At 60.1% G+C, this 23347-nt stretch overlaps 1 protein-coding gene across 11 annotated transcripts; it reads left to right on the plus strand.

Moving 5' to 3' along the window:
* Positions 1 to 2206: 2206 nt before the first annotated feature.
* On the plus strand, positions 2207 to 17753 carry SLC17A9 (solute carrier family 17 member 9). Of its 11 annotated transcripts, none has more exons than XM_024352150.3 (14): positions 2297 to 2550; positions 6318 to 6515; positions 6957 to 7096; positions 9908 to 10007; positions 12028 to 12158; positions 12677 to 12773; positions 12988 to 13084; positions 13361 to 13426; positions 13582 to 13720; positions 14539 to 14573; positions 15017 to 15132; positions 15656 to 15711; positions 15833 to 15862; positions 16467 to 17753. In XM_024352150.3, exons 1-14 carry the CDS (start codon positions 2492 to 2494, stop codon positions 16628 to 16630), a joined length of 1428 nt encoding a protein of 475 aa, XP_024207918.2. In that variant the 5' UTR covers positions 2297 to 2491; the 3' UTR covers positions 16631 to 17753. The 11 variants fall into 11 exon arrangements, 8 of the variants coding, with proteins under 8 accessions (XP_063658801.1, XP_024207918.2, XP_001147669.1 ...); XR_010154160.1 differs by lacking the exon at positions 2297 to 2550 and adding an exon at positions 2666 to 2933 and having other exon boundaries at positions 15017 to 15318; XM_024352149.3 differs by lacking the exon at positions 2297 to 2550 and adding an exon at positions 2666 to 2933.
* The last annotated feature ends 5594 nt before the right edge of the window (positions 17754 to 23347 follow it).

The following is a 23347-nucleotide window of genomic DNA, read 5'->3' on the forward strand; positions in this document are numbered from 1 at the left end:
GTCATGGAAGAACGGGAAGAGGTGCTGGCGGTCACAGCAGCCCAGGGTTCGTCTGTGCTGGTTTATAGATTTGTGTGCCCATCCAGTCCTCACTGGGCCCTCCCAGTTTTAGAAATGTTGAACACTAGTGCTTGTAAGATTCGAACAATGAGTTTACCAGCTCTGAGAAAAATGAACTGCTCCAGAACCTTCAAGAATGATTCTCTGTATCACGCCCACATCACACCGAATCCATTTGTCGTCATTGCAGAGTTCATCTTTCTGGTTTTGAGCACCATCTCACACAGTTCTTTGTCTTTTTCCAGTCTGCTGTTGACTGGGTTAGCTCAGCCCGAAAGGTGCCCCCACCTTTGAGGCAGTTCCCGCACGTGATGTCCAGTACCGCGGTCTTCCCTCTTGCTGCTGCCTGTCAGTCATGGCAGAGGAAAGTGTCATCTGTCAGTCTCCTTTTTATGGACTCCTCATCTTGAGAATTGTAGTTGGGCTGGAAGGGTGCAGGGCTAAGTGGGGTGCAGGGAGGAGCCCCAGGCCCAGGGCTGGCTTGTCTTGGTTTACAAGAAGCTGTGCGGGGTCTCCTGGGGCGTCTGCGGGGGGTGTGGATGCAGAGGCTGGGCAACGGGCGCCACATGTAGTGAGGTGTGGATTTGCTTTAGGAAAATCTCTAGCATCGTCTCCCTATAGCAGCACTTGAAATAAACAAGAAGTTAGGTGGGCCAGGCCCAACAAGAGGGAGGCACGCAGCCCTCCAGAAGCAGAGGCCAGTGGGTGCTGGCTGTGACTGCCCTGTCCGCAAGGTCAGTCCTTGAAAACCCAGGTGTTGACTGTCTACTGTCCCTACATAATTTTTCACCTTAGGCCTCAAAGATGCTTGGGTGCGGGGCAGCTCTCAGAATCCACCAGAAGCCTGGAGAGCCTCCATCTGGCCACTACCAGCACCCAGCTTTATAATGTCCCTGTGAAATGGCCCCTTCACCCACCCAGCCATCCCTGCACGGCCCGTTTCTTCAGCTCATCCAGCCTTCACTCAGGTGTCCAGGGGTGCCTCCTCAGCCCAACCTATTTGAAGTAACACCCCTTCCCTACCCCTTTCACTACTTTGATTTTTGTCTACCTGCCCCAGAACATCAGCTCCAGGAGGAAGGGGACTTTGGGTAACCAGATGGCAAATGTCTGCTGCAGCATGATCACAGATCTTGGTAGGAAATCACCGTCACAGAGTGAATGGAAGCGAATCACCTCAAAGAGGGTGCTGTTGACAGAGATACGTTTAGCAACAGTTTCCAAACTTCCTGGCTATGGGCTAGGGCTGTTTGGGGCGATAAACCTCTCTCTGCCACCATCTTTTCACCTACCCTACGTCAGGATGGATGAAAGTATGACCTTGCTTTTCAGGGTGCCCGTGTCTTTCTGTTCAGAGGGCCCTGGGAGCAGGCCCTGCAGTGCAGTGGGTTGGGCTGTTGGAGACCTGAGGGCTAGGGGGAGGGAGAGGGGTAAATGTGGTTCTGTTCTAAGTGCAGGGCCCTGCCTTAGGCGTGTCTCCCTCGGCCCCTGGGTGGTGGCTGCTGCGTGGAGGATGGACTGAGGTGGGCCCTAGTGGAGGTGGGGGCGACGCCTGAGGAGCAGGCCCTGCCGCCTCCTGGGGAAAGGCTGCATGGTTGAGGCCTTCCCCTGCTGGCTTCATCCTCGGCATGGCAGCAGGAGCACACAGAGTGGGGGCCCCACCCCATCGCCCCTGCCCCCGAGCCCAGAACCTGGCCTGTGATGGGTCCTCAGGACACCTTTTGTCCAGGAACCCAGGGGCCAATGACAACCTTCACAGGCATCTGCTGAGAAGACATGGGCCAGCGCTGGATTTGTCCAGCTCTCCCAGGCTTGGTCCAAGGGCTCAGGAGTGGACCCATCCCTGCCCCGAAAGATCCATTTTAAAAATCAGTGACCCTGTACTTTTACTCTCTTTGCACTTGATTGAGACTTTATCCCTGATTTTATTTGATCGGTAAGGCAGGGACTGCCATCATTCCCCATTTTATAGACAGAGGACAGACGGCCCCATGGCTCCGTGTCGTGTCCAAGGGATGGGCTGGCACCTCTTGGACCAGGCTTACCACCAGGGCCCTTCTCTGAAGCCCCAGTCTGACCGGCCTGCTGCTGGGAATCCCCCTCTGCCCCCACACTAACCTCAGCTGGGGCTGAGCCAGGGCGCGTCGGACAGTCAGGGCGACCCAGCCAGCGCGACCGTCGGCCCCGCTCCTATGGGGCAGCAGGGACGGACGTCAGCAGGGTGGGGCGGGCACCCGAGTGGTATGCCCCGCCCTGCCCCGCCTGCCCGCCCTGGTGGCCGTCTGGGGGCGACAAGTCCTGAGAGAACCAGACGGAAGCATGCTGGGACTGACACGTGGACTTGGGCGGTGCTGCCCGGGTGGGTCAGCCTGGGCTGGGAGGCAGCCCCGGGACACAGCTGTGCCCACGCCGTCCGAGCACCCCAAGCCCGATGCAGCCATCCCCAGACGAGGCCCGCAGGGACATGGCCGGGGACACCCAGTGGTCCAGGTGTGGCGGGGGTGAGGGGAGGCGGGGTGGGAGCGGTCGTGATGGGGCTGTGGGGAGGGAGCTGAGATACTGCCACGTGGGACGATGCTAGGTGGGGAGGGCTGAGCTGGGCGGGCTCCTCTGGCTGTGGGGCCCCCTGTGTTCCTTGTGGGAGGTGGAAGGAAGTGAGTGCCCTGTCCTTCCTCCCTGCCATGAGATTCCAGGACCGGACCTGGCAAGTGCCCTATCCCAGCCAGTGTTCCTGGGGCTCTTCCAGGCAGGGCTATGTTCCCCAGGCCAGGGGCATTGTCCTGGACTGTCAGGAGGCATACCCCCCGCCAGGTGGAACCACCCTGTGTATGCATGACCCTGACAAGCAGGCGCCAGGACAGTCAGGAGGCCAGGTAGGGGGCACGGGCTGGAGCCTGCAGCTAGACGGGGGTGGCAGGGGGGTCCTGCCACCACGTGCCAGCTGTGTGCTGAGGACGAGCTCCCCGCTGGCTTCAGCTCTCAGAGCATTTGGTGGTGGGGAGAAGCAGGGCCTGGGCAGGTCGCCTGGCCACCAGCACTGCTGCCTGTAGGAGGCTCCCCGGGCAGGTGACGCCTCAGAAACCGGGCGAGATGGTGACCGCGGGCCATTGGTCAGCTGGGGAGGGCCTCTGCCAGGGAGCTCCTGAGAGCAGCCCCCACACTGCTGAACCCCTGGGCTCTGGGTCTTGGGCTGAGGCCTTAAGTGGCTGGACCCTGGGCCTAGACTCAGGCCCTGTGGGTTCCAGAGCAGTCTCCTGCCTGCACTGAGTCCCCAGGGTACCTACCCTGACCATGGCAAGGTAATGGCACCTTCTGGCCCCACCAGTTCCCAGCTGTATGAGGGCTGAGGACCCTAGAAGTGCTGGGAAGAGTTGCAGGAAGGCCCAAAGGGGCAGTGCCACCATCGGATGTTGGCACCCAGATGAAGGGAGCGCTGGCTGCATGGGAAAAGCTGGCAGTCCAGATCACAGCCCTGTCAGGCGCCAATTAGAGGGGAGGGCTGCCCTCAGTGGGCCCTGCCCCTTGCTCTCTTCCTCTTCCCCCACCCACGTTCATCCAGGCCTGCCGGGCAGGGCCAGCTCCCCAGGGCTTCAGGGCCTCCTCACTGGCGGCTGGGTTTGAGTGGCTCCGCCTTCACTACGTCCCTCCCAGGCTCGATGTTTAAAAAGGAGCCCTTGCCACAGCTCTTACAACTTCCTTTGCAGGCCCTTATTGGGCAGCGCCAAGGATTCTGGAGGGGCCTGTGGGTCAGGGCTGCCACATGCACGCCTTTTCCTAGCCCTCCCTCCTGCAGCCACATCACGAAGGCTGGGCCAGGCGAGAACAGAGCTGGAGGGCGGCACCCACACTCTCCGGTTTGCTGCTCTCCTGGCCTGGCCCCGGACAGTTCCCTTTTCTGAATGGAGGGGCCATGTGACCACCTGTTTGCTCAGCCGTGGATGCTGCTTCTGCACAGGGGCCGTTTGCTCTAGAAAGTTCACAGGAAGCAGGCTGCTGGGCTCAGGGAGTGCAGAGTGGTGGGAGGAAGCTGTTCAAGCTGCCCAAAGCTTTCCGGTTCTTGGCACACCCCCCGTCCCCCGCGCCCCCAGCAGGATGGAGGATTCCCAGCCTGGGGTCCTAGTCAGCCCTCAGGTAGCCGACTGTCTGGGCCATCCTCTCCAGCCTGACATCCTTGTCTCCCCAGCAGCTGTGGAGGGTGCCCCTGTGCCCACCTGGCCAGCACCACCTGCCCAGCTCAGAGAAGGGGCTGTGGCTGCCGCCTGCCACGTAGGGCAGATTGCTTGCCTGAAAGGGCTGTTCTTGACTTCCTCCTTCCAAGGAGGCCCGGGAGTGGCTCTGTGTTCTCAGTCCTGTGCTGGCCGCGATGGGGGTGAGGATCAGTGCAACTGAGCTTTCTGCTGTTTCTAGCTAGCGGCCAGGCAGTGCGGGGCAGGTGCCACCTGGACACAGGTCCCCCACCTCCCCCGCTTTCTTTTTCAAGACAGAGTCTCTCTCTCTTGCCCAGGCTAGAGTGCAGTGGTGCAATCTCGGCTCACTGCAACCTCGACCTCCTGGGCTCAGGCGATCCTCCTACTTCAGCCTCCCAGCTGGGACCACAGGTGCACACCACCACACTCAGCTAATTGTTGGTTTTTTTTTCTTTTTTTTTTTTTTTGAGATGGAGTCTCACTAGATGGAGTCTCACTCTGTCGCCCAGGCTGGAATTCAGTAGTTTGATCTCGGTTCACTGCAACCTCTGCCTCCCAGGTTCAAGCGATTCTCCTGCCTCAGCCTCCCAAGTAGCTGGGATTACAGGCACCCGCCACTACGCCTGGCTAATTTTTACATTTTTAGTAGAGATGGGGTTTCACCATGTGGGCGAGGCTGGTCTCGAACTCCTGACCTTGTGATCCTCCCGCCTCGGCCTCCCCAAGTGCTGGGATTACAGGCATGAGCCACCATGCCCGGCCCTGGCTAATTTTTAAAGTTTTTTTTTTTTTTTTTTGTAGAGCTGAGGATGTCCCCATGTTTCCCAGGCTGCTCTTGAACTCTTCGGCTCAAGTGATCTGCCCACCTCGGCCTCCTAAAGTGCTAGGATTATAGGCATAAGCCACCGTACCTGGCTCTAAAGCTCCTTTTTAAAGGCACCTTTGGACTGTGTGGCTTTTAGTGGAAAGTTAAGGGTGGGGGCCCCCATGTCCCTTCTGCAAGCCTCGTGTGTTAAGTCAATGAAAACTGTTTACAGAGAGCCTGGGGCTAGGTAAACAACAGGGCTGCCGGTATCAACCACACCAGGACAGGGCGTGGAGGCCAGGGCTATACTGGGTTAGGCAGGCTGGCAGTGAGGACTGTGTCCTTCTGTGGTAACCCAGGGAGCAGCCAGATATGGGGCAAGCCAGTTGTCCCCAGAGTGGAACCTGGCTGCAAATGACGCTGGCGAAACCAAACTCACTGCCAAGTTCCAGGACAGACAGCACTTCCTCCCACACAACTTTCTCCAAACTCCAGGGGTTAATGGTTGGCCCTGCTGTGGGGAGGGGCTGGAGCCAGGATAGCCTCTGGCAGAGCAGGAGGTGTCAGAGGACGCAGCTCTGGGCTGCTGGAGCGACCTTTTCTTGCCTCTGAGATCTTGCCGGGCCTCCCTCACCAGGATTGGGAGTGTGAGCTGGCAGGGCTGGCTCTGTGACCTCAGGCATGGTCAGTGCCCGACTTGGTGGTCTTTTCTCCCGTGGGAAGCGTCTAGGTGCAGACTTGCAGAGAGTGCCAAGAAGGCCGGATACCTGCCCCTCTGTCCACAGCACACCGTCATCCACTCACTCATCTGTGGCAGGTTCTTGGGAGCACACCCCCGGGGTGCAGCCAGCTCCCCGCAGGGGCAGACAGGACCTTTTGGGAAGGGTGGGGTGAGACTCTCCAGTGTCCGACTCCTCTGCCATCCATCTCCTGGTCACCCTCTCCCCTGTTCTCTTTGAGGGAAACAAGCAGGGCCCGGCCCAGGCAACTTTTGTGGGGATGAGTCGTTGCTGTGACCTGCCCGAGTGCTGGCCACTCAGTTGCTCCCAGGAACCACTGTGCCTCATTTCTGGCTGCCTGTGTTCTCCCAGGGGTCAGCAGATAGGTGCGATTAGGTGTTTGAATGCTTGCCAAGTTGCCCTCCATCAAAGCTGTCCCCATTCACAGTCCATGTCCCCCAGCCCTGAGGGAGGTCTCTGAGTGACGAACTCGAAGCAGCAGGGCCATGGGGCCTCCCCAGGGCCTGACCATCTCCTGTCCCGCAGGCCCGAGTGCCAGGCATGGACGGGGACGCTGCTGCTGGGCACGTGCCTTCTGTACTGCGCCCGCTCCAGCATGCCCATCTGCACCGTCTCCATGAGCCAGGACTTCGGCTGGAACAAGAAGGAGGCCGGCATCGTGCTCAGCAGCTTCTTCTGGGGCTACTGCCTGACACAGGTTGTGGGCGGCCACCTCGGGGATCGGTAAGTGCCCATCTTCCCCATCTCCAGGCTGGTGGGGGCCGCCCCACTGGGGCCTCCAGGGGCGAGTGGGCTGGCTGTGCTGCTGCGCGCAGAGGATGCGACTCCTGGGGAAGGAGCTTGGTGGACACAGAGGATGCGACTCCTGGGGAAGGAGCTTGGTGGATAAATCTGGGCAGAAGACCCCCCCAAGAGGAAGATGGGAGCTGGGAGGAGAGAGGCCAGGCTTGGCAAGGCCCCAGGGCCCTGCAGGCAGAGGAGGCAGGCCGCTCCCCTGGAGTACCTGGTCTCCTCACGAGGCAGCTCTGGGGTCATGAGCAGGCCCTGTAGAGGCAGACAGGCCAGGCCCAGCTCTGAGCACCCACTCAAGGGCTGCCCTGAGTCAGGGTGGTGCCCCTTGGTCCTGCACAGCCACATCCTCACCTCCCTCTGTCTTCCCTCCAGGATTGGGGGTGAGAAGGTCATCCTGCTGTCAGCCTCTGCCTGGGGCTCCATCACGGCCGTCACCCCACTGCTCGCCCACCTGAGCAGTGCCCACCTGGCCTTCATGACCTTCTCACGCATCCTCATGGGCTTGCTCCAAGGTAAGGGGAGCTCAGGCGGCTCCCTCACGCTCTCTGGCACCAGGTGGGGAGACAAGGGGAGTGTGCACGGATGTGTGTGCAGGTGCACGCTTGCATGCAGGTGGTGTACAAGTGTGTGTGTATGGGCATGCCCGCGTGCATGCATACACCTGTGTGTGTGCGTGTGCAAGTGTGTGTATGGGCATGCCCGCGTGCATGCGTGCACCTGTGTGTGTGTGCGTGTGCAAGTGCATATGTCCCTGCAGACAAGTGTATGCAAGCAGTGTGCATGTATGTTTGTGCTTGTGCGTGTGTGTATGTATGTGTGCATGCATACGTGTGAGCATGCACTTGTGCGTGCAGGTGGTATGCATGCGTGTGCATGCCTGTATGCGTGTGTATGTGTGTGTGCGTGCCCATATCCATGTGTATGTGCATATGCGTGCCCATATGCGTGTGTACGTGCGTAAGCGTGCCCGTATGAGGGTGTACGTGTGGCCATGCATGTGCCTTCTGTAGGTGCACACTCTGCAGTGATACACAGGATCACAGGGGGCACCTGTGTAGTGAAATTGCCCCTGCCCCTGAATTTTGTCACCAAACGCCTTAGTTCAGTGGCGGATTCCAGCTGCAAGGGACCCGTTGTGGGACTCTGGGTTTTGTGCATTTTGGTCACACGTATGCTGATGATGCCTCCGATACTAGGGCCTTGGAGCGCCTTAACTGTCAGGAGAACAAGGTGGGTGGGGGGGCCAAGGGGGCTTTGAGGGGCCCCTACTTGGCTGGGGTCCCCTGGAGAAACAGCCAGGCCTCCAGCCTGCAGGGGCCTGCTGGCCCCAACCCAGCCTGCCTGGCCACCCCACCCATCAGCAGTTCCCAGCCTGGGCCACTCCTCCCCCAGTGTCCTGGGCCATCCAGACCCCCCACTCAGGACTCCCTCTACCTTCCTGAGCCGGCATCAGGTTCAGAGCGCTGGCCATGGCTCCCCTAGAACCTCTGCCCTCCCTCTCCTCCAAGTCCAGAGACTCTGGGGAGTTCACTCCGAGGCCTCATTCTCCTCCCTCTCCACACCCTCACTCCCCAACGTTATGGCCTGGAAGGTGCTGCCTGGGACTGTCTCCATAACAGAGGAAGGGGGTCTGCCCAGGAGAGAGGCCACTTTCATGGTCACGGGGTGTCACATGAGAACAAGGGCCCCGTGCATGGCCCACCCTCAGAAGAGGGTGCAGCGAGTGCAACTGAGGACTTAGGATTGTGTGTTTACTGTGAGGCCCCATCCCAGAGCCAGCCCCTCCAGCATCACCGCCTCCCCAGGCACTGCCCAGGCCCCACTGCAGGAGCTGGAGGAGGAGGGGAGGAATGAACGAATCGGCAACCACCTGGAGGGGAGGACAGGCCTGGCGGGGGGTGGGGGCCCTCATCTTTGTTTACTGGAGGGTCTTCGGGGTGAGGGAGGAGGGTCCCAAGGCTGAAGCTGTGAGGAAAACAGTGGTGCTGCCTCGGACTGGGCTGACCAATGCCTCTAAGTGTCGCTGAGAAGACCCTCGGCCCTGGGGCAGGCGGCTGTCCTCGTGGGCAGCTCTGGGGACCCAGCAGGCAGCCAGACCCCGTAGGCTCGCTGCCAGCTCCAGCTGCGCTTCCTCTGCGGGGCCCAGCTTGTTGTGCTACGATGACTCTTGGCACCTGAGGCACATTCTGTTTTCTAGAAACCTTCAAAGTCTGGCACGTCTCAATGTCAAATGTCATCCTGTGCCCACGAGCCTACTCTGGGGGTCTGGGGGGCAGCAATGGCGGCTGCGTGGTAACGGTGGGCACCACCTGCGGCTGGCTTTGCCGTGTTTGTGCACGCTGTCTTCGGGCAGAGCAGAGACGCCGGGTGTCCCAAGACCTGTGGCTCTTGCTGCGGAGCATCGGACTTCTGGAGGGAGCCCCAGGAGCTCTGCCAGGCGGCCCCCAGCCTCCCTCGAGGGAGCGAGGGAACGGGCCCTGCCTCTGAGCCGTGAGCCTATGAGTGAGCGCTCTGCGGTTAAAAGTTACAGGCGCTGGCCAGGTAGGCGCTTCCTGTGTGTGGCCGTCTGTTTGACGATGCCCCCCGGCAGGGTAGCATCAGCGCCCTGTAGACACGGCCCGTGGGTTTGGGGGACAAGCTCCTGTTGTCACCGTGGCTCCGCGGTGCCTCCCCTCGCAGAGTCCCTCCAGGTCAGGCTCAGAGCCCTCTGGATGTGGAGGAGCTGCATGGGGTGGTAAGGTGGTTTCCAAACTTCTAAAGCGGCTGAGAACACTTGGTCCAAAAGAAATCCTGGGAGGAAGCTCAGTTTATAAAACAGGGAAGGGCAGCGTTCCTGGGGGAAGTATGTGTCTGTGCACGCATGCGGCAGGTGTCTGTGCACGCAGGTGTGCATCTTCATGCGTATGCGTGTATCTGCGTCAGTGTGAGCACAGTGCAGCACTGCCAAGAAGTGTGCCGGTGAACACGTGCGTGTGCAGGCGCATGTGTGTGTGTTGGTGCGAGGACTCTGTAGAGCACAGCTGGAGGCCGGTGGTGAGAGTGTGCACATGTGCGTGTGCGTGTTCGCGGGGTGGGAGGGCTAGCTTGGAAGCAGGGGTGTTTCCCTCAGCCGTGCGGGTGGCACGACCCTGAGCGAGCCTCACCCAAAAGGAGTCTGTTTCCTCAGTGGCACCAAAAGCCCTGCCCTGCTGGTCCCTCGGGTGGGGAGGTGAGCTAGAGGGACAGGTGGACGTCCTCTGGAATCACAGCCCAAACCTGAGCAGATGGGCCGGGAGGAGCCTCCCTGGATGGACCCTGAGAGACCCTCCCTCCACTTGTTGCAGGGGTTTACTTCCCTGCCCTGACCAGCCTGCTGTCGCAGAAGGTGCGGGAGAGTGAGCGAGCCTTCACCTACAGCATCGTGGGCGCCGGCTCCCAGTTTGGGTAAGTCCTGGCCTAAGACGGGGCCCAGGAGAGGCCACCAGGTGAGCCCCTTGCCGAGTGGCCCCTGGTCTGCGTGGGGGATGGGCCACATGGGCTTGCAGGGCCACCATGGTGAGGTGGGTCCTGCAGGCGCCTTTTGGGCTCTGTAGCCCGAGGCTGTGCTCTGCAGGTACCAGCCCCGGGCACCGCGCTTGCTTTGTGCATATTTCTGCCTTTCTGGAGTGGCTGGCAGGTGATGAGGCTGGGACTTGGGGACATGGGTTGGAGGAGTGGCCACATCATCTCATTTTCTTTCATCTGTGCTAACGATGCCAGATGCCGTCCCCACCATCTTTGGCCGGCCCCACCCTCGACAGGAGAGTCTGTGAGCGCAAGAGCGTCTGGGCCAGGGTGGGCCTATCAGCTGGCTGGAGGACGGCTTGTCCTCAGGGTGGGCCTATCAGCTGGCTGGAGGGCGGCTTGTCCTCAGGGTGGGCCTATCAGCTGGCTGGAGGGCGGCTTGTCCTCAGGGTGGGCCTATCAGCTGGCTGGAGGACGGCTTGTCCTCAGGGTGGGCCTATCAGCTGGCTGGAGGACGGCTTGTCCTCAGGGTGGGCCTATCAGCTGGCTGGAGGGCGGCTTGTCCTCAGGGTGGGCCTATCAGCTGGCTGGAGGGCGGCTTGTCCTCAGGGTGGGCCTATCAGCTGGCTGGAGGACGGCTTGTCCTCAGCGTGGGCCTATCAGCTGGCTGGAGGGCGGCTTGTCCTCAGGGTGGGCCTATCAGCTGGCTGGAGGACGGCTTGTCCTCATCCACGATGCGGCAACCCCGTGCCCCTCAGTCCTCCCTCCCTGCGCCCGCTTCTTGGGCAGCTCCAGACCCTCTAGCGATGCTGGCGGCCTGGATCGAGGCCAGGCCAGGGGTGGGAGGCCTTCCCGATGGTTGTAGCAGGGTGGATAGGTGCAGGAGCTGACCGGGGCTTCCCAATCGCTGGGCTCAGGCCCTCGTGTTACTGTTGCTGCGGTTCAGACGGGCGGAGGCGGCCCCTGTAGGTGGGGCCGGGAGCAGGCCCAGGCAGGCCTAGAGTGACCAGATTCATCAAATAAAAACAGACTGCCCAGAGGAATGTGAATTTCACATAAACCGGAGGGGATATATTTATACTAAAGAATGAATCCTCACTTCTCCGAAACCCGGTTTCATTGAGTGTCCTCCGGTTTTTCTGCACCCAGGTGGGGAGCAGAGACAGGGTCAAGTGTGGGCTGGGCTGGGCAGGGAGAGTGCTACCCCAGCCCTCCCTGGTGCCCAAGGCCAAGTCCTGCTACCCCAGGAGCTGTGTCTACCCCGCAGAGGCTCCGCGGGAGGAAGGAGGCCCCATCTGGATGCCAGGACCCGCTTTGGGGCTCTCTCTCTTCCTCCTTTTGCCATGATGTTAACTATTCCCCCTGGTGCCAGTGGAGGGGCCTCAGCAGCAGATGGGGGCTGGGCCGCCAGCCAGGTTGCACCCAGAAGGGAGCCTCTGAGGGGCTATTTGGGACAATGAAGTCATGGGGACGGGATGGGGGTTGTTGGATTTGGCCGTCATGGTATTTTTGCATCCAGAAGTCTTTTTGAATTTTGTCCTCAATGATGTTTGAAGCACAAAAACCGTGCGGAGCTTCACTGTAGTGTATGCTCATCACCGTCTCCTCCTCGGTGCCGTTTTTAGTTGAAAAGGATCCACATGACAAATTGTAGGCCAATTGGAAGGCCTAGAAGCAAGATGTGAAAAACAATGTGAGTTCCACAGCAGCCGCCTGACTGGGACACATGCGTGGCTGGTCCCAGGTTCGCCCCAGCCCTGTGTGTCCGGAGTCTCCCCTGAGTACCCAAAGTCCTTAACAAAACAGGCCAGGACGGTGGCTTCTGAGCTGCTCCTCTGGAGGCGATGAAAACACCCTCTTCTCCAGGGGCTCAGCCTGCACCAGGGTGGGGTTTCTGAGAGGCCCCTCCTACCCGAGGGGTGCCGCTGAGGGGCCTGGCCACACTCCCCCGTCTTTGCAGGACGCTGCTGACCGGGGCGGTGGGCTCCCTGCTCCTGGAATGGTACGGCTGGCAGAGCATCTTCTATTTCTCCGGCGGCCTCACCTTGCTTTGGGTGTGGTACGTGTACAGGTACCTGCTGAGTGAAAAAGGTAACGCAGGCCGGGCGGGCTAGTCCCGGGCGCCCACAGCTGCCCAGTGCCTCCTCCCCTGGTGGCAGCCGCTGAGCAGCCTGGAGCAGGAGCCTGGAGACGATGGCTTTGACCTCCCAAAGAATCCGCCAGTGAGGAAAAGCGCTCGGGTGCTGAGCTGTCAGCGGCTCCGCCACCCAATTCGATCTGGAAGGTTCCATCTAGGGCTAAGGCAGACACCCAGGAAGACCTGCTGGGCACAGGTCAAGGCAGGGTGCAGGAGCAGCCGAGTCTTTGGGTGGCCAGGGGGCTCTGGAGGAGGCCGTGTGGAGGGTCGTTCAGAACGCGGTTCTCAAAGGTGATGCTGCCTGTTAGGTGTCTGGTAGGGGAGGCCATGGGAGGCTGGTGCCCATGTGCAACCTGAGGCATGGACGAGGCCTGCTGACCCCTCTGGAACCACCCCCAAATCCCCAATCCTTTGGCAACGGGTGGCGCCTCCCGCCCTGATAGCCATCAGTTTGAAACCGTTGCTCCCTCAGATCTCATCCTGGCCTTGGGTGTCCTGGCCCAAAGCCGGCCGGTGTCCAGGCACAGCAGAGTCCCCTGGAGACGGCTCTTCCGGAAGCCTGCTGTCTGGTGAGCTGGGACCTGTGCCGCCCCTTGGAGCAGCGGCAGGGCCGGTGACCATGGGGGTGTGAACCTGGCTGGACCTGACAGCCCTTGAGCCAGCAGGGCCTAGGGCTCAGAGAAGTGGGACTCTGGCCCCCAGGGGAGGCCTCTCGGGGTGGGTCCCACAGGCCCGGCCAGCTTGTGCGTCACCAGAGTCACGGTCCACCATTGGGCCCCGCAGGGCAGCTGTCGTCTCCCAGCTCTCTGCAGCCTGCTCCTTCTTCATCCTCCTCTCCTGGCTGCCCACCTTCTTCGAGGAGACCTTCCCCGACGCCAAGGTGAGTCGGGGGCTCCCGCAGGGTGAAGGAGCGCCCAGAAGGCACGAGGCTTGAGCTGCACCAGGCACTGTGGGTCCTTGGCCTGCAGATGGTGGAACCCTCGGCTCCTCCTGGACTCTGAGGGTCCTGGCACTGCCAGGCTCTTCCTCTGGAGAGGACCCCGTCCATGCTCGGGGCAGGTTTCTGTGTTTGAGGCTGGAAATGATGCGGGCGCTCGGTGCCTTCCTGCTGCGGCTGCAGCCCTCCCCGCCCTCATCGTGACCTGCTGGCCCACAGAACCCGACTTCAGAGCCTGAGGAGGCCGGTGCAGAAGCCAGGATGTGGACAGAGGGGTCACCTGCGGTCAGCACGGTTCCTTCTCTGAGGCTGTCTTTGCTGCCCCGCCGGGTGGTGGTCAAGAGCTGCACATTCCCAGGAGCAGGGCTGGCCCTGCCGGAGAGCTTTCCTGGGCAGTGGTGGGCACGGGGGCGCTGTCCAGCCTGAATATCCTCTTCCAGATGGCCAGGTGCCGGCCCTGGCCCCCTCTGAGGCCACACTCCCCCCTGCAGGGCTGGATCTTCAATGTGGTGCCTTGGTTGGTGGCAATTCCGGCCAGTCTATTCAGCGGGTTTCTCTCTGATCATCTCATCAATCAGGGTGAGCCCTAGGGAGGGGACTGGGGCTGGAAGCCACACCCTGGTTCACCTCGCTTTCGAGGGGCAGGATGCTCCCATCCTGGGGGTGCAGCTTCAGCACACGGAGAGCTGGGACAGAGGGGCACTTCTTTTCAGGCTCGGCCTCCTCCTTAAAGGGTGGGGTTAGACTGTGGTGGAGGGTCTGGTCTCACGGTGACTGTGGAGCTCACCCCTGGGGGCTGGATGCAGCCCCTGACCCTCCAGGAAGGCATCTGGAGGGGTCAGAGGTTACAAGCATCCTTGAACCTTTGGAAGAGCTTCTGTCTTTGTTCCATGTGCTCCAGACCCATGCTGGGATGAGCCCCGAGCGGGCTGCGTGTTTCTTCCCCTAGTGCAGTGTCCGCTGCACAGACACGTACAGGCGGATGCACACGCGTGCCCACATGCTCTCTCCACACATGTGTGCCTATTCTTAGAATGTTCGTGTTTTTCCTAATTGCAAAAGGAATACACACTCGTTGTGGAAAAGCTAGAAAATCTGGAGCAGCAGAGGAAGTGGGGCCGCTCGCCTGTTTCCGCCTCTGTAACTGCTGTGTGGCTGTTCTGTGTTTCTGCCCAAACCCACGCCTTGGGAACCTTCCAAAGGCGCAGGTGCGGCCTCGCGGCTGCACCACACATGCGTGTGTGCACACGTTTTTGCCTGCAGCACGGGATAGCTGTCTTGAGCCCCAAGCCTCTTCCTCCCCTGCTGCCCCTCTGCAGCCATTTGGGATGGGACCCCCTCTGGGGTGTCAGCACGAAAGGGCTAACGGGAGCCCCTTCCTTGGCCTCCCCCTGTAGGTTACAGAGCCATCACGGTGCGGAAGCTCATGCAGGTAGGAGAATCATTCCGGTCGTTCTCTCTGGATATCCCTGCTTTGTTCAGGGTCTCCCAGGAACTCAGGGTTGTGTCCCCAAGTCACCTGATATCTGGGACCAGGCAAATGCCAGGCCTCTCCATGTGTCCAGCACTGGGGCCCAGAGGGGGCTGTTTAGACAGCTGTTGGGGGGCAGGCTGGGGTCAGCATCCTGTGCCCCTCTGGGCCCAGGCCTGGGCTTGCCCACGTCGAATAGGGCCTCTCCCTTGGAGCGGGGCTGATTCTTGCGGAGGCTCCTCCCAGCTCTCCTCTAGGGGTCCTGGTCTGAGAGAGGTTTTTGGTCGCAGCCGACCTGACCGTTGTGCGGTGCGCCCAGGGGGGCTTTCGGGCGGCTGAGTCAGGAGAGGGCCCCGCTGCAGGCGGGCTGGGTGCCTGCCCGTCACGGTGGCGCTTTCCTGCAGGGCATGGGCCTTGGCCTCTCCAGCGTCTTTGCTCTGTGCCTGGGCCACACCTCCAGCTTCTGTGAGTCTGTGGTCTTTGCATCAGCCTCCATCGGCCTCCAGACCTTCAACCACAGGTGAGGGCCGACCGCTCCATCCACCAGAGCGCCGTGCTGCCCGCACAGCCGAGGCTTGCACGCATGAAGAGGGAGCTCTGTCCACCTCTCTCAGTCTCTTCCTCACACTTCACCCCCTTCCCAAGCTGCTGGGCAGCGACTGCATTGAAGACCCAATAGTTCTTTAGGAACCAGCAATTCACATCAGTGAGCAGCACGTGCGCGTGATTTGTGCACACATGCTTTCCCCACAGCACTTTACCTAAGGAGTCGCTTCCTGCACTGGGTCCTCCATGAAGACGGGCAGCTGGGGCTTGGGTTGGCGTGGTGTGCAGGGCTGCAGTGCTCTGGCCAGTGGGTGCTTGGGGCTCGGGTTGGCGTGGTGTGCAGGGCTGCAGTGTTTTGGCCAGGGAGCAGGCCTGAGCGTCTCCCAGCCCCTCCCGTGGCTCCACTAGACCTTGCTTCCCCGCTTCCCCTGTGACAACCCTGGGCCACCAGCTCGGTGGTGGCCAGGGCCACTCACCACCCTCTTTCCTCCCCACAGTGGCATTTCTGTTAACATCCAGGACTTGGCCCCGTCCTGCGCCGGCTTTCTGTTTGGTGAGGGCCTTGCCCACCCCAGCTTTGCCCCTCCCTGGGCCTCCGGGCGGGTGAGCCATGGGAGATCCCGGAGGGCTTTTGCTGACCATCCATATTCTCTCTCGCTCTGGCCTGTTCACAGGTGTGGCCAACACAGCCGGGGCCTTGGCAGGTGAGGGGCGGGCCTCTGTGCCCAGGAGTTCCCCTGTCTGTGGGGTTTGAGCCCACTGAGGTGCTGCAGGGTGGGGGTGTGCCTCCCTTCAGAGGGGGTCCGGGTGTCAGAGGAGGGCACAGACCCCAGAGCAGGCCCAGGAGAGGAGGATGTGGCTGCCTTCCAGGTTCCACTGGACTTCGCTGACGGCAGGTGGCTCATGAGTCGCCATCTGCCCTGACTCACAGATATGTTCCCATCCTGGTAGCCCAGGGTCCCCGGGACACCGCCTGGCCCCGCTGAGTGCCATGGATGATGGGGGTCCTTCTTCAGCTCAGCCTCGCCTGGGCCGGCCTGTGGCTCCCATTTCCCCTTCAGCGGGACAAAGGGGACTTGTTACCAGGCCATTTTCTGGATGGCCTGTGAGATCTCTGCCCCTCCAAGACCCTCCAAGTCTGAGCCTGACCCACAGCTGGGACACTGAATTCAGCCCTGGGAACCATGGGGGCTTCTATCAGGCGCTAGACACCCAGCCCTTCCCCTGGCACTACCTTGGGAACCAGGGTGGGGTGTGGGGCCTGGGCTGCCCGGGAGCACTCAGCCCGCCTGGCCCTCTCTTGGGCAGGTGTCGTGGGTGTGTGTCTAGGCGGCTACTTGATCGAGACCACGGGCTCCTGGACTTGCCTGTTCAACCTTGTGGCCATCATCAGCAACCTGGGGCTGTGCACCTTCCTGGTGTTTGGACAGGCTCAGAGGGTGGACCTGAGCTCTACCCATGAGGACCTCTAGCTCCCAACCCCACAGCCTCTCCAAGGACCCAGGCGCCAGCAGCCCCGGGACACAGGGGACTCAGTGTGTGGGACTTGGTCACTCCATGTCAGACACACGAGCAGAGAGGAACACAAACCACTGTGGAGCCTGAAGCTCCTTAAGAAGAGTCCACACCAGCTGGTGGGAGGGTGGGGTGGGCCTGGGTCCAGACCAGGCTCGCTGCTCTCTGGGCCTCAGTTTCCCCACCTGCCGGCGGGCTCGGCCCTGTCCTCCTCACAGGCTGGTGTGGCCGTCAGGGTGGGTGGGGTTATTGTTAGTAGGCGCAGCCTCATTCCCACCACGATCTGTTCCGCGTGGTTCCCGCCAAGCCTCCCACAGTGCCGTGGTTCCCGCCAAACCTCCCTCGGTCGCCGTGTTCTCCGCAAGCCTCCCGCAGCGCCCGCCTGCCAATGTGAGGCTGGCACCAGGCTGCAGCCTCCCCAGTCCCAGCCCACTTTGCTGTGTCTCTGGCGGGCTGTCCTCCTTGGTGGGAGCTGTCCTGCACACTGTAGGATGCTTAAAGGTATCCCTGGCCTCCACCCACCCCTAGCCAGCAGCTCCCAGTCAGACAACAGCCAGAAATGTCTCCAGACTCTGCCCAGCCTCCCCAGGTAGCCACCCTCGAGACACGACCTCAGAGTCTCTGTGTGTCCCAGCAGCCTGACAGAGACCCCCAGGGCAGTGGGTGGGTGGCGGGCTAGAGACCCTTGCCTGTGTCCGGGACCCTGGCGCCGCTCTCCCCTCCTGTGGATCCCTCCGCACTAGCAGTGTTCTCAGTGGGCAGACGCCTGGGCACCCCTTGGGCCCTGCCCAGCATGGCCATGGCACAGGCTCTTGAACCCGCATGGCTTTCCCAGGCCTGGTGATTCTGCTCTCCAGGGATGGTTGGCACCTTCCTCGGGGGCGGGCCCCACGCACCCCAGAACACACAGACCCACCTTTCTGGCATTCTTTCTACCTCCCTTTTCGTTGCCTGAGGAGCTGGTGGTTTCATGAGTTAATGATACATCTTGCAAGGTGTACACATAGAGAAAAAAACCTAAAAATGTGGAAAAGCACGCCAAAGCCTTATTTAAATAATAACTATTAAACTATTCAAAAAGAAGACTGTTACTTTATTTAACACCTTTGTTTTTTAAGAATGAACACGTGTTAAAGACTTTCTGTAACTAATTCATGAGGAAACGAGTGACACGTTGGAATCAGGTCAAAGGAGAATCCCAGGAACGGACTCCTAGGCCAGGAGTGTTGAAATGAGCATGCCAGCAGAGCCAGGCTGGGTTTCGGGGTTCCTTTGCCGCCAGGGGTCCTGCGTGTCCACAGATGACAGCGATGTACCCTGCTGTCAGCTGTCCACCCAGCTTTCCCAAGATGTGGGGCCCCCATGGAGTCAGACAGCCCAGGTGTGCTGTGGAAAGACAAAGTGGAGTTTTGCACTTGAGCACAAATGTTCCCCTACAATCTCTCCAGTTTCGGTCAGCCCAACCCTGTGGCACCATGGGTACAGCCTAGAGCATCACCCCCACAGAGGCTTCGGGACGGCCCTGCTGGACTGCTGGACGCCGCTGGGGCGTCTTGGGGCAGGAGGGGCTTTCAGAAGCCTGGCAGTTGCTGTCTGGAGGCCAGGAAGCCAAGCCCAGGAAGCCCACCTGCGGCTGAGTTCAGAGGTGGGGCCTGTGCGTTGTGAATGAATTGCTGTCTCTCTCCTCTTCTTGCACTAAATCTACATAACATAAAATTTACCATTTTAGCCATTTTTAAGTGCATGGTTCTGTGGCATTAGGTACATTCGCATTGTGCAGCCACCGCCACCCTCCGCCTTCAGAACTTTCTCATCTTCCCAAACCGAAGCTCTGTGCTCATTAAAGGCTAGCTCCCCGTTGCTCTCCCCCAGCCCCGGCAACCCCATTCCACTTTGTGTCTCGACTGTAAGTGTGGCTGCTCTGGAACCAGTGCCAGTGGACGTACGCTGGGTTTGCCTGCGTCTGGCTTATTTCACTCAGCAGAGTGTCCTTCGGTTTTATCAGTTTTGTAGCAAGTGTCAGCATTTTTCTCATTTTTAAGGCTGAATAAAATATTGTGTGGATAAGCCATGTTTTGTGTATCTGTTCACCCATTGATGGACCTATGAACATGAGTGTGCAATTAGCACCTTTTATTTTTATTTATTTTTTGGACACAGAGGCTCGCTGTCTCCCCCAGGCTGGAGTGCAGTGGCTTGATCTGGGCTCACTGCAACCTCCACCTCTCGGGTTCAAGCGATTCTTCTGCCTCAGCCTCCCAAGTAGCTGGGATTACAGGTGGCTGCCACCACGCCCGGCTAATTTTTGTATTTTTAGTAGAGATGGGGTTTCACCATGTTGGCCAGGCTGGTCTCAAACTCCCGACCTCAGGTGATCCACCTGCCTCGGCCTCCCAAAGTAGTGGGATTGCAGGCATGAGCCACCACGCCCGGCCCCGGCCCTACTTTTTTTTTTTTCCTTGGAGACAGGGTCTTTCTCCGTCACCTAGGCTGGAATGCAGTGGCACAATCACAGATCACTGCAGCCTCAACTTCCCTGACTCCAGTCGATCCTCCCACCTCAGCCTCCCGAGCAGCTGGAACCACAGGTGCACACCACCATGCCCAGCTCTCACTGTGTTGCCCAGGCTGGCCTTGAACTCCTGGGCTCAAGTGATCTGTCACCATGGCTTCCCAGAGTGTTGGGATTACAGGCATGAACCACGGTGCCCAACCAGTCAGCACCGTCTAAAATCCACAGCCAGCTGTAAAATCTCTGAGAGCAAGGAGGCAGCCCTTCCCAGGGAACTGGAGTGGAGAACCCAGAAGGGATACAGGACTAGGTGGGCAGTGCGGCCGCCCCTTGGGCTGCACAGTCCTGCAGGACCGACATTCCTAGGCCCTCTGGATTCTGTGGAGTTTCTGTCACTTCCTTGCAGAGTGGGGGCCGGGGAGGCCGTCATGTGGGATGTGGGGGCGCAGGCCCAGGCACGGCAGGCAGGCCCACCCCCTTCCCTCCCAGCAGCTTCTGGGTGCCACCTCCCCAGCCTTTCCTCAGGCGGATGTTGGAACCCGAGTCAGGGAGACCGTGGGTGGTCTGCTTGTTCTCCAGCTCCAGCAGAGGGGATGGTGGGGTCTGCATGTTGTTGTCTGCTGCAGACAGGCCCAGATGCCATCTGCACCCCGTGGGGCAGCTCTGCAGGATCGTGGTGCAGGACCTGTGGGAGCCCAAGCCCCTGGCCCCCCCAGTCTGGAATAAGGTGCACCGCGGGATGGAGCTCCTCAGCCGCAGAGCGAGCGCTGATGGCAGAGCATGCTCGTCCATTCGCCCGTGTGCTGGCTCCTTCTTCCAGGAGCTGTTCGGCCATAGCTGCTGACTGCCTCTGCCAGGTCAGCCCCAGGCTTGGGTGGCAGTCCTGACACGGCTGGGGTGGAGGGGCCGGAACGTGGGCGGGAATGAGAGGGAATCTGCCTGGGAAGGCTGGGGAGGAGCGTCCAGGCGCCGTGGTCATTTGCGGAGGTAGCGAGTGGCAGGGCCTGCTTGGGTGGATTCTGAGCCTGGGGGCCTCTATGCAGGCCAGCAGAGACAGCCTCGGGCAGGAGACTCCCAGCCGCACACAGGCTCCTGCTCCTCCAGCTCGGTGCCCGCCCTCCTGGGACCTTGCTAGAAGGCAGAACGTGCTGTCAGTGCCACGTCAGACCCGGCTCCCAAAGCCCCCCCCACCTCAGATCCTGATGCTGGCCCACGAGGAGCTCCCATTTCTGGGTCTGGATTTTCAGAACCCCCACAACAAACCACTCTGCTGCTAGGTTGGAGCCCTGCGGGCAGCCGAAAGCCAGGAGGAGGCGGCAGGGCCCACGGCACCTCTCATCAGCGCCCTCGTGCCCTGGAAGCAGGGACTCTGGCCAGCTGGGGCTGTGTGTGGGAGCATCTGTGTCTGTGTATTTATGAGTTGTGTGACCCTGTGTTTGAATGTGTGTAGGAGTGTGTGTGTCTGTGTATCTGAGTTGTGTGACCCTGTGTTTGAGTGTGTGTGGGAGCGTGTGTCTGTGTATTTATGAGTTGTGTGACCCTATGTTTGAATGTGTGTGGGAGCGGGTGTGTGTGTGTATTTATGAGTTGTGTGGCCCTGTGTTTGTGTGTGGAAGCATGTGTGTCTGTGTATTTATGAGTTGTATGACCTCGTGTTTGAGTGTGTGGGAGCGTGTAGTGTCTGTGTGTTTATTTATGACTTGTGTGACCCTGTGTTTGAGTGTGTGTGGGAGCATGTGTGTCTGTGTGTGTATTTATGAGTTGTGTGACCCTGTGTTTGAATGTGTGTAGGAGTGTGTCTGTGTGTGTATGAGTTGTGTGACCCTGTGTTTGAATGTGTGTAGGAGCGTGTGTGTCTGTGTATTTGAGTTGTGTGACCCTGTGTTTGAGTGTGTGTGGGAGAATGTGTGTCTGTGTGTGTATGAGTTGTGTGACCCTGTGTTTGTGTGTGGAAGCATGTGTGTCTGTGTGTGTATTTATGAGTTGTATGACCTTGTGTTTGAGTGTGTGGGAGCGTGTAGTGTCTGTGTGTTTATGAGTTGTGTGACCCTGTGTTTGAGTGTGTGTGGGAGCATGTGTCTGTGTGTGTATTTATGAGTTGTGTGACCCTGTGTTTGAATGTGTGTGGGAGCGTGTGTGTCTGTGTATTTGAGTTGTGTGACCCTGTGTTTGAGTGTGTGTGAGAATGTGTGTGTATGAGTTGTGTGACCCTGTCTTTGAGTGTGTGCAGGAGCATGTGTGTCTGTGTGTGTATTTATGAGTTGTGTGACCCTGTGTTTGAATGTGTGTGGGAGCGTGTGTGTCTGTATTTGAGTTGTGTGACCCTGTGTTTGAGTGTGTGTGGGAGAATGTGTGTGTGTGTATGAGTTGTGTGACCCTGTGTTTGAGTGTGGGTGAGCATGCATGTGTGTGCACGCATCCGAGTGTGCATGTGCCTGAGTGTGCGAGTTGCATGTGCATGTGCGTGTGAATATGCACGTCTGTGTGTTCATGTCTGAGTGTGCACACAACCTCAGGACCTGGCCGTGGCGGTCATTCGCTGTCGGGCCGACAGAGGGTGCCGTCGGACAGGGCTGTGCCGGCTCTCTGAGCTCCCAGCAAAGCTGTCTCCTGCTTGGGACTCAGCGTGGGGGAGGAGCCGGCCGCTCTGCTGTGAGAGAAGGGAACGGGTTGCGAGGGAGACCTACGAGGTGGAGGAACAGCGTGGGGGATGGCAGGGGGCAAAGTGACGTCCAGTTTGGGGTGGGAGGAGGGAGAGTGTGAGGCCCAGGAGTGGGACGCGGGGGAGGGGGCCGGGCGTGGGCACCGGATCTTCTCAGGACTGGTGGGTGTGCCTCAGGGGCCTGATGCACGGAGGGCAAGAACCCTTTCACCATCCGCTCCGTCCCCAGCCTGGGTCACCACGGCACGTCCTTCCCCCGGGTGCGTAGCGTGTCCTGCCTCCCCCTTAAAGGACAAGGGGCAGAATCCTGGCCCAGGGCAGAGCTCCAGGCTCTCCTCGCCGCCCCTCCCCATGGTCCAGCACGCCCCCATGCCCTTCCCCTCAAAGACCACAGGGCCCAGCAGGGCAGGGCCGGGCTGCAGTGTGGACAGACGGCTCGGGTAGGAGTTCTGTGGCGGGGGCTGCAGTCCCGGCCCCATCCAGGACAATCATCGTCTAAGGAGCGGCTCCAGGTCCGCGGGCTTGGGGAGGCTGGGTGAGGCACAGGGCTGCCGGCACAGGATCACTGAGGACACCGGCTCAGGAACACGGGCTGGGGCGGGGTCACATGCGGGCGGTGCCAGCTCTGGTGGTCTGGGCGCTGCAGTGCCCACCGAGCTCTACGCTTGCTCTTTCCCACGGGACTTTGCATGAAGATTTCGAGTCCCTGTGACGGGGAGTCCTGTTGGAAATATTTACTATTGTGATGACCGGTCCGGAGAAGCTGGGAAACACAGAGGCCTGTGGAGGGGAGAACCAGTTTCCCGGCACGCTGCAGTCGAGCCGTGGCTGCCCCTGCCAGCCTCGCAGCCCACAAGCCCTAGAGGCCCCATCCTGGTCACTTCCTGGCTTCTCCCCAAGCCCACTGCCCTGAGTCCTCCCGCCCCACCCCCCGCATGTCCCTCCAGGGCTGGGGCTGTGCCTGCCCGAGCTCCCTGACCCCCAGGTCCTGTCCCCAGGCCCGGACCGCCCCACGCCAGCCTCCCCAGGGCTCTCCTACTCACCTCCCCTCCTGGTCACTGTAAGAGGCACTTATCTGTCATTTCTTTTCTTTTCTTTTTTTTTTTTTGAGATGGAGTCTCACTCTGTCGCCCGGGCTGGAGTGCAGCGGTGCGATCTCGGCTCACTGCAAACTCCACCTCTCTGGTTCCTGCCATTCTCCTGCCTCAGCCTCCCGAGTAGCTGGGACTACAGGCACCCGCCACCATGCCTGGCTAATTTTTTGTATTTTTAGTAGAGACGGGGTTTCACCATGTTGGCCAGGATGGTCTCCATCTCCTGACCTTGTGATCCACCCACCTCGGCCTCCCAAAGTGCTGGGATTACAGGCGTGAGCCACCGCGCCCAGTCTTTCTGTCATTTCTTTAAATCAGAATCTTTAATGGCCGCTTAATAGCCATCATTAGTATGTTAATAACCCCTCCCCCACTCTGGGCGGGCTGTCTCCCTATTTCTGGGCCA

Source organism: Pan troglodytes, chromosome 21 (assembly GCF_028858775.2).
Source record: "Pan troglodytes isolate AG18354 chromosome 21, NHGRI_mPanTro3-v2.0_pri, whole genome shotgun sequence".
Classification (NCBI taxonomy): Eukaryota; Metazoa; Chordata; class Mammalia; order Primates; family Hominidae; genus Pan; species Pan troglodytes.